The sequence below is a fragment of the Pelmatolapia mariae genome, linkage group LG10_11 (genome assembly GCF_036321145.2).
Source record: "Pelmatolapia mariae isolate MD_Pm_ZW linkage group LG10_11, Pm_UMD_F_2, whole genome shotgun sequence".
NCBI classification, from domain to species: Eukaryota; Metazoa; Chordata; class Actinopteri; order Cichliformes; family Cichlidae; genus Pelmatolapia; species Pelmatolapia mariae.
Genome location: NC_086236.1, coordinates 69,919,502 through 69,938,197, shown reverse-complemented (window position 1 = coordinate 69,938,197; position 18,696 = coordinate 69,919,502). Strand labels below are relative to the sequence as shown.

Below are 18,696 nucleotides of genomic sequence, written 5' to 3'. Positions count from 1 at the left end.
GATCATTCACAATGAGAATGCAATGAAGAGAGGTGACAACCAAATGCAGAGGAGGCCTTATATGCAGGCTTTGGCATTGGCACTCATCAAACCATGGGCAGAGCAGAGGCTCCCCTCTTCAAATCTGTCACGTCAACTCAGAGTCCTGATCTGTAGCGTGCTCGACATCCCTACCCCTGGCACTCTTGAAGGTGAGGCAGGACCAGTGGCAGCAGAAAGCAGTGGTCCCTTCGTGAGGTGTGCTGACTGCCCCACAGGCTTGGACAGGAAGACACGATACAGGTGCCATGTCTGCCGTCGACCGGTGTGTCCACGCCATTACTACCCTGTGTGTACTGACTGCATGTAAGGAATAGGTAAGTAAGAGTGGTCCTGGAATTTGCATGTTATCCTTATTTAGTGCAGTGGTTATGAATAAATATCAACAAGTGGTGATTTCCAAGGGAATTCATATGGTAAAAAAAAATATTTTAGTCAACTGGTCATTTTTACCCACTCAAAAAATGCCATTTTTTGTTTCTCTCTCCTGCAGCTGTTGGCATGTCAAGGAGACTGTGCCTTCACCAGGGAAGACTCAAATATCCCAGGAATGGGTGGACCAAAGACCAAGTTTCCAGCATCATTATATTTTTGTTTAGGATTTGTTTTGTTCTCCAACTGCTAATTTTCCAGAAATTTTGGAGCATTTTTTAGGGTCCCCCCATGAAACTTTTTTTCCATTTTGTTAGATATGGCACAGCTGAAACTAAAAGAAAACCACTCTAATTTGTCATGTGTTGTCATATATTTTATATATTTTGATGACAAGTACTTTTTGTTGGGTATATTATATTGGGTAAAAATCACCCAATGATGTGATGGTGTTACTATTTTTAGCGATAGTGTTCTAGGGTTAAAATAATAATGTAGGGTACTGTGCTTTTCTGCCTTCATCTGCATTCTCAGATGGCACTGAAAAACAGACACTCACACCTGTGGCAAAGACAAAGGAAAAGCACTTGTGCTGCCTGGCGATCTTTGGAGAGGTCAGATCACTGCAGAGAGGACGCGCCCTGTGGCAACCACCGAAACCAGGACCTCCCAATTGATTTGCACCAACCGCAACACAGACTTCATGCGTCAGCCTGCAGTGCAGTAGCAGATGGTGTCAAGGCCAAACCACCTGAACACATCTCGGTTTCTTAAGAAGGAGATGCCAATGGTAATTATTTTGTAGTCGTAGTTTTCCCAGAGTTTCTCACTCTCATACTGTGTTTATGAGATGTGTTTGTACTGTGTTTGTTTCCTGTCCTCGTTTATCTTTGTTTAGAGTTGGTATTCGTGTCTCCTTTGGTTAGTTCCTGTTTTCCTTCATGTCGTGTGTCACTTTTGCTTCCTTTCTGTCTTCCCCTGATTCCCTGACTGTTTTGTCCTGTTGTTAATTGTGTTCACCTGTTTTCCTCTCCCTCCTGTTTCTCATAAGTAATCAGTCTGCTGTGTACTGTATGTAAAGCCTTGTTTCCTTTTGTCCTTGTCAAGCTGTCTGCGAATGCTTCTCCATGCTACCTTGCTTACTATTTATAATCTGTTCTTGTGTTTATCTTCCTGGATTTTCTGCTCTTGTGTTGTGTCTTTGACCTTTTTTCAGCTATAAGTAGTTTGGTTTTTGTTTGCGTTATCTGCATCCTGTGTTTCAGATCTTCAACAGTCCATACGACACTGTAGGCACAAGGAGAAAATGGAAACTACGCACAACAAACTGATCAGGAGAGTCAAACCACTGACACTAACCACAATACCACTGTGCCATCCTCCTTTCCCCTAAACTGTGAAATGACTCATTTGGATACACATTTATTCAATCAAACATATTGTTTTTACTTTAACTTATTATATATCCTCCCCCAGTCTGATCTAATAAAGTCACAATGGCATTAAACAAAGTGGTAAACCTTCAAACAGACCTTTTTTAATAATAGCAATGTAAATATGAAGCTAAGCTTCATTTAGCTATTGTATGTCATGCACTGGGTTTTATTTCCATTTCCAAATGCAGGAAATGTGGTTGACAGATATGGAAATAAAATCAATACTTTCACAAATTAGAATATTTTCCAAAAAGCTAGACTGCTCCCTCAAAAGCCAAATGATTCACTGAATAATAAAAAAAGACGTTAGATGATGACTTTTAATTTTCTTTGATATTTATAATGCACGATGAACATGTTGAGTAAAATGCCATATTATTACAAAAAATTTGATTTTATGTCAGTCTAATCCGTATCCGGCTTTGCTTGTTTAATAAGATCTTGTGATCAATTTTACACAGAAATCCATTTTCCAGTTTACTACTGAGCGAGTGTCTCGGGCTCCGTTTATATCTCTCACCTGTTTTAGCTGAGTCTCTGAGTTGACGTGCACGTCACATGTCTCACAGTAAAACGTTTTGTTCTGCAGGCCTGTGGATGATTTGGAGGATGTAGCCAGTTTGCTTTTGACTCCTGCTCGAGGAAAAGACTTGATGGAACCCACGCCGCTCCTGGCCTCGAGCATCGTCTTGTGCTTCGTACCTGCAGGTTCAAACAGGAAGCAGTTTGGTCAGTACATGAATCTGACTCAACAGAGGCCACCTGAGGGAAAGGGGTCAACTTTTATATTATCCTTATGTCACAGATCAAAGTAAGTGAACAGTCCTCACTGAGGAAAAAGTTGACCTTTTGAACAAATACTCCTCAGGGCTGGGGAGTAAGGGCCCAGTTGTACGTCACTCTCTGGAACGATACCTCCCCGAGCACTTAGCTACAAGGGCCAAGACTGGTTCACTGGTTCAGCCAAAAACTCTTCTGAACTTGTTTCAGTTTCACTCAAACAGAAGCTCAAGTCACCAACACAGATGTCACTAATATGGGGCACTTATGCAGTAAATTAGCATGTTTAGCTTTTCATTATTCAGCAGGAAATCACTACATTTCAAATTAAAATGATTTTTGGGCAAACTTCAGGCAAACGATGCAACTGCTATTTAAAAGCCATTCGTTTAATCCAGATATATTTAGGTCCAGCTCTTGTAGCTCCATGGTGTAATCCAACAGGTTGAAGAGCTAAAGAAGGAGATCCAAGTTTATGCAAAACTGTCACTGCCAATTGAACTCAAGCACTGAACCCAAAGACGGACTTTTCCTTAATCAAAAGCAAACGGAATATTTTAGCTTTTACAACTGCTTAAAAATACTGTTGACAACAACGGGCTGCAAAGCTGGTCGAATGTTTATGAGATGACCAAATACTCTGTAATGAAGAAGCTTGATTTGTGTGAATTCGTGTAGAGCTTTGTGGTCACTTGCGAAATCCAGCTGCTTGATGAGTATTTCAGTAAGTGTTCAGTGTTTTTCATGGTGGACAAACTGTTTAGAAATCTTTATTTGACTATTTTATGTTGTTGAAACTTTTTCATTAAAGTCAATGTTTAAAACACAAAGATATCGCAGGCAGAAGCAGAGGAACAACCTCAGACTGAAAGCAAAGATGACTCGGTGTACTGTCATTTCCCTGTGTTGTGTCTGTGTGTGTGTTTGTGTGTGAATGCAGTATGAGAAATTAGTTTGAAACAATAACTGCTTTGTTTTCAAAAGCAAGGATGTCTCACAATACTTGATCAAAGTTTGATAAAAGGTTCCTATGGAAACTACCGAAGGATAATTGAAGAATTGTGTTTTTTCAAGCCCCGGAATGATTGCTGAAGACAGCGGAGATAACTCTACAATAATGACAAACAAACGCTTGAACACTGAAGGAACCCAGCAGATAACAACCTTCCCCACAAAAAGCACTGACTCACTGAAAAAATCATTTCAACACAGATGCTGTCATGGAAATTGCACAACATGGAATGAAACAATCATGCAGAGTCCGTGTTCACTGAGAAAAACACAACCAGCAGGTAAACACCTCATTCGTACAGCAGAGCCAACCTTATTTTTGTTGTTTTGTTTCAAGTTTGGGGAAAAAAAAGGTCTGTCATCCACTCAAACTCTCCACGTTTGCGGCAAATCTTGGCACACGTCTCTCACCGCTATTGTGAGCCTCCAGCTGTGATGCGGAGTTGACTGCCACTTTGCAGAGGGAGCAGTAGAGAAGACGACGAGCTTTCTCCTCCTCCGTTTCTGCGTCTGTCTCCACTTCGGGTTCGGCATCGGGCTCCGGGAGGTCGGGTTCTGATGGGGAATTTAGCTTTGAGTGCCCCTCTTCTCCCCCAGCAGCTGAGGTAGTCTCTGGGGCTGTGGCCGCCGTGCTGCTCGGCACTGTCAGCGAGGCCACAGGTGCTGGCGTCGGCGTGGTAGGGGTCGCCAAGGATGCCAGGGGTTGTGCTGTTCTGAGCACGGGGGAAAACGCTAGGGGCGCTGTTCCAGGGAGGCCATCTGTAGGGAGAAATAAATCACACAAAGAAATGCATTTGGTTTGAATCATATTGCTCCATCCATCATTCACGGACAGAAATGTTTTATTCATGTGGTGTTCACCCAACAGGTGGCTTAATGTGTTTTTATTGAGACTTCACAGGATCATTTCTATTTTATTTGTTTGCTTTATTAAAGAACATAACATGAAATATTGATCTAAAGTAAAAGAGGTACTGCTGTACACTGTCATGCAGCCCATGCCTGCAGTGCTGCCCTACTTTTTTTTGCCTCTGTCTCTCTCTCTTCTCCTTTTCTATGTTCATGAGCTTTGTTTCTTTTCTCTATCCTCTTGCGTGCCGTGTCCAGCCAGAAATCAGTCTCAGTGTGCCATCCTTAAGGATAACACCCCTTGCAGAATATACACAAACTAGGGATACATTGTTAGAGTATCTCCTAACTCCTAACAATATTTCATAACTCATTAAATTACCACTGGAACTGGTTCAGCACTAGTATTGACTGATACTTGAAGGCAAGGCATCTGTATCATATTGCAAATGGAAAAAGCTGCATCTCAAATAAAAACCACGGTGGGAGGGGGACTCTGCAGATATGTATTCATGAGCTGTTTCAGGTATTTAAGGTGATCAGCTGTGTAATCAAACTGTCTGCCCTTCACTGTTTGTGTGTCTAGGCTATATGTGTGTTTTATAAATTAAGAACATGAATATATCATAGCTCCATCTTCTTGTCACAATTAGCCACGCTGTGAATTTCATTCACCGCAGGCCTAATTATATTCAGACATGAACAGTGCTACTCGCAGTGGTAGATGGTGTAGATGAGCCACACGTCATATTTAATAGATTCACCTGAATCACTTTAAAATGATGTCTCTGAAGCTAGCACAATTCGTTTTGTTAAACGTGGTAAAGCTCGACTCCTCTCTCCTTGCATCTCTTCCACTACTGAGTCTTTGATGAGAGGGATTAACACACATGGAGATGAGGTGAGGAAAGGAATCAAGGATGCACAATCTGAGAAGGTAGGCTAGTGTTTGTGTGCAGCCCTGGGTGTGGCTTTCTCCCACCGGCACCAGGACTGCCGCACATGGCTTCAATCAAGTACTCATCAAGCTGCAGTGTTTATATTCCTTTCACTCACTTCCTGCCAAACTGTTTGCATCACCGGTGTGGTAGCAACTCCTGGCTCTTTTATAAAGATTTTCTTAGTTGTAACTTGGCTCTGTCCTTCTTCACAGCTCACTGCCCGCTCCAGTCTCACACCAAAACAACACCGTTCATGTGCCCGTCCACTCTCCACCAGTTACTCCAGCTTCTTCCCCCTACTTGCTCCTGCTTTGCCAGCTCAAGACTCCAACATGGTCTGTTTTTGGGGCATGCCAGCTTTTAGTTCTAAAACCTCAAAGTATATTCAATTTATGAAAGCCGAGATTTGGAAATGATGGCTTATGATGGCTGGATTCAGATCAAGTTATTTTTTTCTATTAATTATATAAACAAAGCTGAACGGTACAAACTATATACAAGCTGATCCTTGAAAAACAATCATCCAAAAGCTTTTCCATCCAGACATGTTAGTTGTTTAGGAGCAGACAGACGTCATTTTGCAAAATCAGCACATACGGAGCGGTTGAGAAGCTACAAACACAACATGTTTTGTTGCTAAAACTTGGAGAAACAAACTGCACCGAAAGCAACAGCTCCACAGTCACAACAGCCTTAAACATATACTGCAGATAAACATGGCAACGTGACTTTGGCAACATAAACCCTGCTCGGTTTCGAGACATCTGTCATGAAACAGAATGGAAACGTGCACTTCCAAACACTTGTGCAAGTTAATGCATGTGCATCACCATCCAGTAACACACAGAACGCAAGTGCAACAGTTTCAAATGGCAGCCATCAGACTTGCTCTTGTCACTTGTTCCAGTGTTTCTCTCAGAAAAACACCATCACACTCACTGGAGACTCTGACATGATAACACAAATAGTGCCCTGAAGGATAAAACAAAAAGAGATTTTAACTGATGAATGAAAGCGACAAGATGTGAACTTCATAGCTGAGGGAATGTGTAACAGTTTACAAGGGGTGTCAACCTCAGTTTCACTAAAGGCCACAGTGGGAAATAAGAATCACATGAAGGCACAGACGTTTGTTGACTTGCTTTAACTTTATCGAAAGAGTAAACGCAACTGAAGTCCTAAAGCTGTTTAGCCATTATGTCATTCAGTCAAGCAAAATAATGATAATGCGTTCTCATTACAGTTATACAAGTTGGCTACCATACAGCCAACTCACAACACACAAGCCTGGATATGACTCCTGGGTCATTTATTAAACCAAAATGCATCCATCCATCCAGGTGTAAAGCAAACCAGAGAATCTTTTCATTTTGTTCTTGCATGTGTGTCTGAAAGTTTTACACAGTTTGTTTCACAGGCCTGAACATGACAACTCTGTGTGGTACGTTTTATTTAAAAAAAGACCTTTTATTACATAGATTATATGTACCATTCTGCCACTAAAATAGACTGCTCATAAAATTTAAACTGCCTTTTGCTCCATCGCTTTATTTATCTGAGCTGAATCTCATATTGTGCTGTAGTCAGTTTTTTCAAAACCTCGAACATCAATATGATGGCTCAGTGTGTGTTCCTGCAAAACAGAGATGTGTCATAGCAAATGCATCACTCTTTCAGGACTGAATATTGTTTCTCATTGGAAGCTTATTTCCAACAGTAAACATTTGTTCTTGTTTCTTTCTTTTCTTTTTTTTGGTCAAAACTTGGGATTATTGCAAAATTTCTTTTTTTTTTTTTGTGGATTTTGTGTTACTTTCTCAGCATTTGGAGTGAGAAACTTTCAGACCAACCCTAACACTATTGAGGTAATAACCCAAATTTTTGGACAAGCGTCTAGGAACCTCTTGAAATCACCTTTCCCTTTTTCCTGCCTTTTGTGGTAGATATTGCTGATGTCTACAACAACAGACTGCATATAAAAGATGGATTTGGCAACCATGCTGTCACACACTGTTTTGCTTTGTTACATTTCTGAAACTTTGAGCTGATGTTTTTTGCTATTGCTGTCTTAGCTTGTTAAACCAAGACATCAGGAGTACGGAGAGGATCCGACTGAGGAGAGGTGCTGCCTTGCTAATCAGAAGATTTGCCTGCCGATGAGCACAGTCATTATTATGTTTAGCATAATGAAGAATTTGAGGATACTTAAAACGAGTCAATGAGAACAAAAGACGATCAAGTGTTTACTGAGGTTACAGATCAAAGGAGCCGTAGACTTCTTTATGATCCTTATTCTTTTTGCAAACACAATAGTTATCCACTGCTGGCAAATGATTTCACTCTTTACATGTGGAACTGATATCCATTTTTCATATACAGGGTGTGCTTACAATTAGGGGGACCAAAACATAAAGTGATATACAGACTAGATTAAAACTTTTCAAAGGACTGAATTGAGCTCTGAAGGACTAAGTTTGATGTCTCTGATTTACACAGTCAGCTCTTCTGTTTTTTTTTTTTTTTAGCTTAGTCTCTGTAAAGACGGACCCAACACACTGTCACGATTATGGGTTTTTAATAGCACGTTCACAGGTTGAGTCTGTTCGCAGCTTGTCTCGGCACACACATCTCCCGCTCCAGTCTCCGGCTTCACTATAAGAAAAGAGACGTCTCATTAAGCAGATCGTCACCACCTGTGGCCTCACCTGCCTTCCCGGCACCGCCCGCTTAAGGTCTCTGTACCACCCCTCCCCTGCAGCTTAGCCAGGGACCACACCTGCACCACAGTTTCTAAGCTCAGTAACCAGGGATGTAAATTTTATTGTTATATATTAGTACAGCCCAACACTGTAAATATCACATTTTTCTAAACATGGAAAAACTTAGTAGAAAATGAAGACTAAAGCGAAAGAAAGAAAGTACTAAAGTTTAAAAAAAATGTTTACTTCATCGGCACAAAAACTGATTCAAGCCGTGCTATCGTTCTCTGACTTTCTAGACCAAAGGCAAGAAGATCTGATTTCTAAGGTGTTAAAATTGCTCCAAGATGAGTTGTTCAGGGGATTACTGATTACATGCCAGATCAGGCACATAAATATGAAACAAACTATGCAAGCAGTCGCACCTCTAATCTGCTATTTGTATGAGAGATCACATTAACGTGTACAAAGAGGCTGCTGAAAGACATGTCTGATATTTTTAGGAACAAACACAGCAGCAGATCAATATATTTGACTCTTAAAACAACACCACGTGTCACAGTATGGAATACAGAAGACTGCTGCCACATCTGCGAAAATGAAATTTTGCCTTGGCGGCTCCGTCTGATCGATGCCAATGCCTCACAGTTCCCCGCACTCCAGCGTCACAAAATGAAGATCAGCCAGCCAGGAGAGCAAATCAATAGTGAATTATGTCATGCTATTTTTGTGGGCCATTATATATGGTTCTTATTTATCCCAGTGGAGATGTCGCCAGTTGGCGCCACAAAACCCTCCGAACGTACATCGTGACTGAGATCGCTTCAGCCAAAGGTTACAAAATATATCAGAGTTGAAAGCAGCAGACCTCCAGCAACAGAGCTTTATATGCTTTACATCTAAAATGATTGCATCAGGTGAATACTGCGTATAATTAGTGAGTGCTGAATGGTTTCTAACTGTAAATTTTAGACAGTACACTTTTGTCCATTAAAGTATTGATTGGAAACCACACTAATTTTCCTGGCATTGACTGTATTCATGCAGCATGTCTGTCTTCTCTGAGCCACCAACAAAAACACAGACCACTCCATGAATCTACTTCTCCACAGCCACAAGGAACGTCTATTTTTAAAATTGTAATTTTTTTTTTTTAAATAAATGCTTCATCCAACCACTTTTCTCCACATTTTCACAGTTGTCCAAAGTGGCAGCCAGCAAAGCAAAGTGGCCAATATTTCCTTCCCCTGAGCCACATCTCTCAGCTCTTGCTGGGATATGTAGTCCTTCGGGTGTTTGCTGCCTGAAGGATTTTCTTCTTCTCCTTGAACATGCCTGGAATACTTTTGCAGGAAAGCATCCGAGAATCCGCTCGATCCTGAAGCACCTCAACAGATCAACACGAAAGGGCAATCTCCCTCCAGATGTCTGACCTCATTACCTTACTAACAGGGTTTTTGCACACCAACTGAACACTGTGCAGAGAAAAGCCTCTAATTTTACAATGCTGTGTTGCATTTCCTCCTAATTTTACAGAAAAATGAACAAAATGAGGGGATTTAGAGCAAAATAGGGGATTTTAGAATTTATAAGATTGTTGTTGATCTTGCTGAAGAAAGAGAAGAAAAATAGGAAAGTTAATTTTATGTTTCTGGATTCAGAGCTTTAGAAATCATCTTTCCTATTTTACAAGGAAAAATACTTAGTGTTAGCATCCCAGTCAGCCATTTTCTGCTGGTGTTCAACATCCACACCATTTCAGTATCCTACGAAAACTATTGGCGCATTCTCGTTTCCATGGTGCCAAATCCTGCCATTCTGTAAAAGCTGCTTGTGTCTTTTTAGCATTGTTCCTGCACAACAGTGCACCGTGGGTAAACATGTTTTTTTTTCCACTGAGCAGATTTAATGTCATAAAAGATCACATTTCAACCTGAACCACACACAGCCAAGCAGCTTTCAGCACCTAAAGATAACCAACAAATGACAGTGCAATCTTCAGTCACATGCCGGGGCGGTATTTGACGCCGTGAGATGAGAACACATTGAAGCTATTTTTTCTCGGGCGTCTGCTCTGAAGCCGTACACTGTTTGAAACTCATTACAGCTGCTCAGACCTTTGATCTCATTCTTTGGTTTTGATCAGCTCGTGACTGACAGATTGACACTGAAACTAAAAGCTTTGCCTGAGACTGGATTTATTCTTTACCCCGGCAGTCTAACCGAGCCGCTGACAACTCAGAACCAATCTGCTTATCAATCTCACACTCCTCAGACTCCTTCACGTATAAATAAGACCCTGCAAAATTCAAAGCAGTCACTTACTTTTAAAACAGTGTTTTCCAAAAAGCCACGCAGAACATCATTTAGATGCGCATCGCTAGCAGCTTTTGCTGTTAACAAATATCTATCCATTAATTTCTGTAAACCTCTAATCCAATTCAGGGTTGCAGGAGGATGGGTGATGGGTTGAGCTGCTATCATTGGTACACCCAATCCATCACAGCATTAACAATTAAATGATAAGAATTTTACTTTTTTATTTCTATTTAATTTTGTATAATCAAATTATTTTATGAATTTCATTTTGTAGTATGCCTTTGATCAGAGCTGTTAAGAAAGAATAAGAATTACATTCGAACCTGTTCTCACTGCATAAGCATCAAATAATACTGTTAGTCGAGTGTTTAGTCAAAGCTCTGTGCGATTCGCACAAAGTCGTTTGATGCAAGTGTCACGGAATTCTGAGACCATTATCACGACATCATATGAGTAGTTAAAAACCAGCCAACCAGTTAGTAAACGGGAAGAAAGCAACGAGTGAAAGTTAAATTCAACATGAATCAGTTTCCAGGTGCACAATCATGTGATTTGTATCACTGGCACATAGGGCTGGGTATCGTCACTGATTTCTAGAATCGATTTGATTCCTATTCACAAGGTCCCGATTTGATATAATCCACTATTCGATTCAATTCAATTTGAATTGGAGAAATTTAGCCTCAGACAGCCAGAAATATTATAATTTTGATCATTTATGATTACATATCGATTTTTGTATATCTACAAAAAGAAAGCTGAGACTTCATCAGAGATGTAAGCATCACAACAGATGCCTTTGTGTCAAAATAACAGAGCATAAAACACATGAAGATTTTCCTGTTCCAACTTTATTATTACCCTTCAAATATTTGTTGAACAGTTATCCATCTATCCATTCTCCTCCATTTATCCAGTTCCAGTGGAGCCTATCCCAGCTACCGTTAGAGAAGTGGGGCACACTCAGGATAGGTTACCAGACTATCGTAGGGCCAGCACATGGAGACAGACAACCATTCACACCTACAGGTAATATATAATCCGACCCCACTAACTGTTGGAGGAAGCCCAGAGAGAACCCACACATGCATGGGGAGAATATGCAAACTTCACAACGAAAGGCCACAGCCAAAAGGTGGATTCAAACCCACAACCTTCTTTCATCGTTAGCAGCGATGCTAACCACCGTGCTGCCACCACCTGTTTGTTAAACATGTGTACATCGTATTTTAAACATATTTAACAACTTTAGACATCAGATAAGAGTCTTATACAACCAATACTTATAAATTGATATACAATTTTTTCATGAATAAAGTTTAAATGATAAAAGTGCCATTGATTAATTATAGCTATTATAAAGTGATACTGACTTAAGCTGCTGATTTTCAGCAGTTTAATCACTTTTGTGTTGCTGCAGTTCTTTTATCTGATCTGTCCTCTCAGATCTCAATAGATACCCTGGTTAGAGGCTATCTATTGCTTACCGACTATACTAACTTCATATTTTTGAGCATGGCACAGTGTGCACGTGAGGATATCTAAACTCTTCTGTTATGTCAGTAGATGCTTTGGATGCCTGCAGAATGATTTAAGGAAGAACATCTGGTATTAAAAGACTATAATATCCAGGTTCTGCAGTTAGAAACATGACTTAAACATTTACTTAAAAATTTAAACTCAACTTGATAGGGGGAAATAACTTCACCAATTAGCTGTGTGTAACCTATATCCTATTTTCATTCGAGTTGAAGTCAGACTTTGTACAAGGGCGAGAAAATCTACCCAGTCCTGTCAATCACAGCACAGTCAAAACACCACCATACCTAAAGAAGTAATTAATTTGTCAAAGAAGAAAAAGTCGATCTTGGGAGGAGACAAAAAAATCCCTTTGGAGTAGTGTGAGTAAGGGCATCCGCTGCTAAATTAAACACAAGGAGCTTCAACTGGTTTAACAGCAATTTTCAGCATGAATGTGGCTTTACATTGCATCCCATCAAGCCATTACTACAACAACAATAATTAATTAGTTAACTATTTATGATACGGCTGACCCTCCCAGTCCAGATAAGTAATGTTTATGCCACAAGCAGAGCAGAAAAGCGACCTCTTTGCCCCCTGCAATTACCCACCACTTTCTCCCAGTCCGCTTGGGTTTGCCAAGCGTCAAAACAACCTGAAATCACAGCGATTAACTCGGGCAGCCTCGCTGCGCTCACCAGCTACCAAAAGTCTGCCATCACACCTGCTTCTCTGGGCAGATTTTCAATGGCGTGGTGAGCAGTCTGAGTGCAGTTTCAAAACAAGTTCACGTAAAGGTTTTAGTATTCTTGCGAGCCAGCAATTCTATGCCTGTGAGTTATCATTTAACTGATTTTGGCAGGGGTTCTCACAATTAGAGAGCTGAACTAGATGCACCACCAGAATCAGAGATACTCGGGTCTATACTGGGGATTTTCTGTCCTTCGTGTATCAGAAGTAACATCATCGTAGGAGAATAAATCTCTGTATCAGTCAGAAAACTGACAGGCTAATGAACAACTTTGCAGGGTGCTTTTGTTGAACAAAACTTCAACATTTTGGCAACATCCTTGTTTTTTGATACCTCAGAGAGACATCAACCAGTTCTCTTTGTGAAGTTGGTAAAGAGACAGATCTGTTTGGTATAGTTTAAAACAGCGGCTGCAAGCAGAGGGAAATAATTAGCTTCCACGAGATAAAGCGCTCCTTTATAGAGTTCCAGTATTATGTGGTAGTGAATAGTGAGTGTCAGCTTGCTAACATCAGTAAACACAACATTAAAGAACTACTAGGGGGGTTGTTCAGATGTAGGAGAAAAAGTAAAGCCAAAACTTCCTCATGAGGTGAGGATGCTGATGTTCAGTGATTTCCACAGATGTATTTTTTTTGTGTTTCTCTTCACAAGCTTCTCCTCAGCAAATATTTTACTTGCCAAGTGCTTTGTGTGAAAGGTCAGTATCGCTTGCTTCTCAAGTGAGTGTTTAATCCTGCAGATGAACTCCACTTCCAGCATTGTGAATTGTTATAGTCCTGGTTCTGCTCTGCAGCAATGTGTAGCTCAGTCAGTGGTTTTCCACCTGGTGCAGGTTCTGGCTGGTATGGACCTCCACTTAGAGAGACTACACTTTACTACATGCAAGCTTCATTCAGGAACAGTGGCTCTGGAGTGCAGCCCCAGGTTAATGCTACCACAACAATTGGTAGAGTAACACAAGATATTATTGGCCAGGACTATCTACTTAGCAGCAACTGAACTTTCAAAATAGGAGCCATGTGTTTTCAAGTACATAAATCACATACAATGTTATTTTCTCCATAGAAAATGAAAACACTTCTAAAACATACACCAATATACTTGAGTGGCCATACCTGGGGAAACATAATATCTCATTTAGGATTTAAAGCTTTGGGTTGGCTCATTTCTAGTGAGCTTCAGAGATGTTGTTAGGCATATTTTTTAATTTGCACAGATGATAGAAGTTTCCACCTGCTTCCAGTCTTTATGTTAAGCCTACTTAATCAAATCCATCAATACATTAAATTTTACTTAGCTGTGTGAATTATAGCTCGTGGATTTATTTAACCTTTAACATTTGATAAAAATGCAAAGGAAATCTGTAAGGTTCTTCTTCATCTGCTTCCTATAGAAGCTGGTTGGTGAGCCCATCCCATGTTAAGTCATGCATGTATTTGCCCTTGTGTTGGGGTGAACTCATCTACCACGGTGTCATTAAAGAGCCATTTGCTGTTCGAGGGCCAGGTGATTAAAGTGTACTTTGGCTGGCCTAGGACGCCCTGCTCTCCGGGAAGCCTCTTGTAATCCATATCCCCAGTCAGTGTGACCTAACTGGCTGTGCAAGGCCCAGTTAAGAACTCAATCCCATCTCATTAATGGAGGTAATGACTGTGATCAATCTAAAGTTGGTATGGGTGAGCCGGGCAGGGTATGTGGGAGAGAAAGAGAGAGATAAATATTGAGGGCCAGGTAAAAGAAAGGGAGAAGAAACAAAAGGGCTGAAGACACAGAAAGATTGAGTTGGAGCGAGAGAAAAAGAAGTTAAATAAAAAGTGAAATGAGAAAAGTAAGCAACCTGTGAGACCAAAACAATGGGAGACAAAGTGTGTGAAAGAAGGAGGACGAATGACAGAAGGGGGTAGATAGAGGGGCGTGTGAAGGTGAGAGGAAAGAGATAACATTAAAAGGGAGCAATCGAGTAAAGGACACAATTAAAGAGGGAGAATCTGAGAGGCTGAGAGTGGTGAAGGCAACAATGATAAAGAGAATTGAGCGAAAGGCAGATGGGGAAAGGAGCCGTGACCCTTCGAGACAGGACACAGCCTCTTTTCTTTCCTCTGTTTGTACCCCAACCTCTCCCGACTCCCCTGACATTTCCTGTGGCGATAGAGGAGAAACGTGGCTCGGAAAACTTTCCGCCCTGTTTAAGCTTTCGGGCAGTCACAAGACTCCCCAGAGATCTGATTACCTTCCTCAATGAAGCTGGATTAAGCTCTTTAATTAAAATGATTGGGCCTTATTATATGCTGTCACAATTTAAAGGACATAAATCCCTCATGGCCCTTGAGTTCTGTCAAATTTCATTTGACATCCATGATTTTTTTCCTCCCCTCTTGTCAGTATTCAAAGTGAGTAAGTGAGCAAGGCTGAATATTTCCAGCACAGAAGACTGATAAGATGACAAATTTGCATTTACAAATAAGTGTGCATCAGTGCTTGCAGTCATCTTTTTTTTTTGTTGTTTTTGTCGAAGGGGAAAAAAGCTGGATTATCTCAGACACTTAAACACAGCAGGGGTTATTGATTTGAATTCACACAGATTTATCTCTTTCCAGTTTCATTCCAAAGCAAATGATCCGTATCTAATTTCTATTGGAATGTTCCTGTGGTTACACGTTGGCGTGCAGAAACCTCACAAATGAGAACATTTGCAGCACTGCGCAGGTATGGAGCCAATCTGGTCACACGCTCATCAGGTATGCTGCTGCCTCTGACGTCTGTTAGAGGCTTTTTCCGAGCTTGCACGTGTACATGGATGCACAAAGGCTAGAGCGGGGTGGGGTGGAAGGGTGGTGGAGGGTGTCAGATGCCGGTGGGAACTTGAGGAGAGAGAGAGTCTGTAGAGGAAAAATGCCTGAGCTAGCCTCCTGCCTCCCTGCAGCCTGCCCCATTGTACAGCTGCTGTCAGTGCTGGCATGGCTCCCCTGACAATCTGCTCTTTAATAGCTAATATCAGGGTACATTTCCTCAGGCACTGGACTGGAACTGAGAGATGGTGGGCTGTGCTATGGGCATTTCTCTCTCTCTCCCCCACGTTGCCTTTCTCGCTTTACCTCTGCTCTCTCTGGTGCTGGTGTAAGGACGCGCACAAACACACTTGACAGGCAGCGGCTGAGTCATCTGGCTAATCTGCTATCTTACAGTGTCCAGTTGCACATTCTTCTCATAGAGTACGCAGGTACAGTAACATTATGATGTAAAGAATTTAGATGCTATAAATGTAAGTACACACTTTGAAGCAGACCCATAAACGATGGGCTGATTTTTTTTTAAGTGGTATTTGCTTGCACTGGTTATTAGAGAGGCTTTCAAAAAGCCTGGAAAATGTTATCCCTAAACTGCAAATACATTTAGCTAAACCAATGAATTATAATCACTAAATATACAAACATGCTTTTGCAATTTCACAGTAATTCAGTGTAATATTTAGAGTTTTTAGAAAGATCTAAACATTGGTTAACCTGACCTAATTTGAAATTAGCAGTTGAATTATTGCAGTGTGTTTAAAAAGAATATTTCCTTACATGCTGAAGGATGAAGAAACCCTATGCTCTCAAGGTTTAGTGCGTACAGATTGATGACAGAATTATTTTCTTTGCTGGATAACAGCCTGCAGTCGTCTCACACACGTCTCCTGAACAATCCTGACCCATTCTTCTTTGGCAAATCTCTGAGCTCCTCCACATTTGATGGTTTTATAGCATGGTTCTTTGTCCTCGGTTCAACACAAAGACTTTCATAAGGATTAAATTCAGGACTTTGTGCAGGTCAGTCAACAATGTTTTGGGTCGCTGTTGTGTTGGACACCAGAACAACGACCCAAAGCCAGTTTTGGTCGTTGAGTGCTTGAGGTTTTCTTTCAGAATATTTACTTCCTTCTTTCTTTTGTCCACCGTCATGAGATTACCATGTTACAGAGGCACTGAAGCCTCCCTGCAGGATAATACTCCCACCGCCGTGCTTCACTGAGGCGAAAGTGTTCTCTGGGTTGTATTTCTCTCCCTTCTTTCTCCAAACATTGGCAGTGTCTCTGTGGACAAAGAGCTCTTGTTTTGTCCACCCAAAGACCAGCTTACATTATGCATAATCATTATGCATTTTGCATAATCTTTCTCCAGGTTGTTCTTAGCAAACTTTAGCTTGAAGGTGTCTCTTCTGCAAATGTGCAGTTTTCCTCCAGGGTTCTACTTATTCTCCTTTTTTAAGATGACAATTCCTGACTTGGCTGTATCATTCACTAGTGTCTTGGCAGTTGTTCTGGGGTCTTAAGACACATTTCTCACTAGTTTTCTTTCCAGAATCTTTGAAATTTTTCACATCCTTCCTCTGCCAGGTTTGTTCTGTACAGTGTGGCTCTCTTTGAATTTATTGACGATACTTCTTACTTCTTAACAACTGGAAACGCTGTGATAACTTTGTGTCTCCATCTCCTGCTTTGTGAACATTAACATAGCATTTTTTTTCTTATTTTTAAACTGATTTATTTCAAGTGACAGCTCAAACCCTTCTTGAAGTTTATATACAGTTAAATCACAGCAGTGGTTTGTCCTGTCGATCAGTAAAAAATGTTAATAATACTGATTATGTTTTGTTTTTCTTTTATAATTCTGTCATTGTGTGCAAACAGAAATAATTTATGCTTTTAAAGACTAGTGTTTTTAGAAATGTTGTGTTAAAAATCACTTGCTCTGTTAAAAAAAACAAAACAGGAATGTTTTGAAAAATATTTAAATTTCATAGGGTGGCTAATTATTTTGTCCTCATCTGTATGTAGAAGGGGTTATTTACTTTTAGTTACTGCTAAAATCTTAATTCACATGACACAACTGAAATACTGTTAACTTCACGCAAAACCAGCAGGCAGGGATGAAGTCCCTTACCATGTTGGCCAATCAGAAACACTGACACTTTTGGTCTTAGTCCCGCCCACCTGAGAAGCAGAGGAGGCCAGGATGAGATCAGAGGAGAGCGGAGAGTTTATTGCAGTGCCGTCAGTTTAAATCAGTGTCAATTAAATGTGATGTGGACCACAGCTGCATTACCTGTTGTTTTGTTAAGCAGCTTATTTTTAATTAAATCCACAACATGGCAGAATGTGACAGATATCACAGATTTTTGTTTTAACACCCACCCACACGCGCACCAAAGGTGAAGGGAGGAAAGTGTGATTTTTGCAGTAAATAATGTTAATAGCAAAAACAGCTTATGAATACAAATGCAAAGCTTGTTCGTGGAGTCCTCCTCCCACTATTATTTGTATATTCCAGCTGTGCGTGATGTCTTTTATGCATCCAGGCTCATAGCTCCAGCACACCTCCTCTCTCATTGAGATGCATTTTTGGATTTGAGATATCCTTTGAGATGAGCAGTGAGATCAATTTCTGGGTCAGAGGAATCCTGAGAAATAGGGGCAGAGGAGAGAAATATCAAGGAGGGAGAAAACTGAAAATGGACCTTTTTTGGAAAATTCTTGCAGGGTGAAGATTTTCAGCTCTGTCTTCTCATTTTCCTGCTATTTAAAGTTTGTGGGCAACAGGCAGAAACATGAAGAACAGGTGCTGTAAAAAATAACCCGGTGCATAAGTCGACAAGTTTAACCAGCTTCAAAAGTTTCATATTGTATTCGCAAACAAAACAGTAAAAAACACTCGGCATTAATTAAATATTCACCCAACTGCAGAGCTCTCATTACAGAACACTTGCAATCAGATGTATTTCTACCAAACAGAAATGAGCAATCAGATTACATTGTTTCCACCATGGATCTGTTGTACTGAAATTATAATGGAAATCATATATTTTTTCACTTGTAGTTAACAGAGCAAAACAATCTAATTGAAAGCCCACTCTGCAAACGTGCACCGAGCTCTGCCTCCCTTTTTCCACCGACTCTCACCACGGCCATTACTCTTCTGTGATCTCGGCATTTCATT

At 40.7% G+C, this 18,696-nt stretch overlaps 1 protein-coding gene across 1 annotated transcript in view; it reads right to left on the bottom strand.

The window, feature by feature from the left end:
• The window catches only part of znf385d (zinc finger protein 385D), a 92,341-nt gene that overhangs the window by 9,996 nt on the left and 63,649 nt on the right, over positions 1-18,696 (bottom strand). The window contains exons 5-6 of the mRNA XM_063487980.1: positions 4,050-4,397; positions 2,368-2,549 (exon numbers count right to left, since the gene is read on the bottom strand). Coding sequence (XP_063344050.1) covers positions 2,368-2,549; positions 4,050-4,397 — 530 coding nt within the window. The remainder of the gene's footprint in view (positions 1-2,367; positions 2,550-4,049; positions 4,398-18,696) is intronic.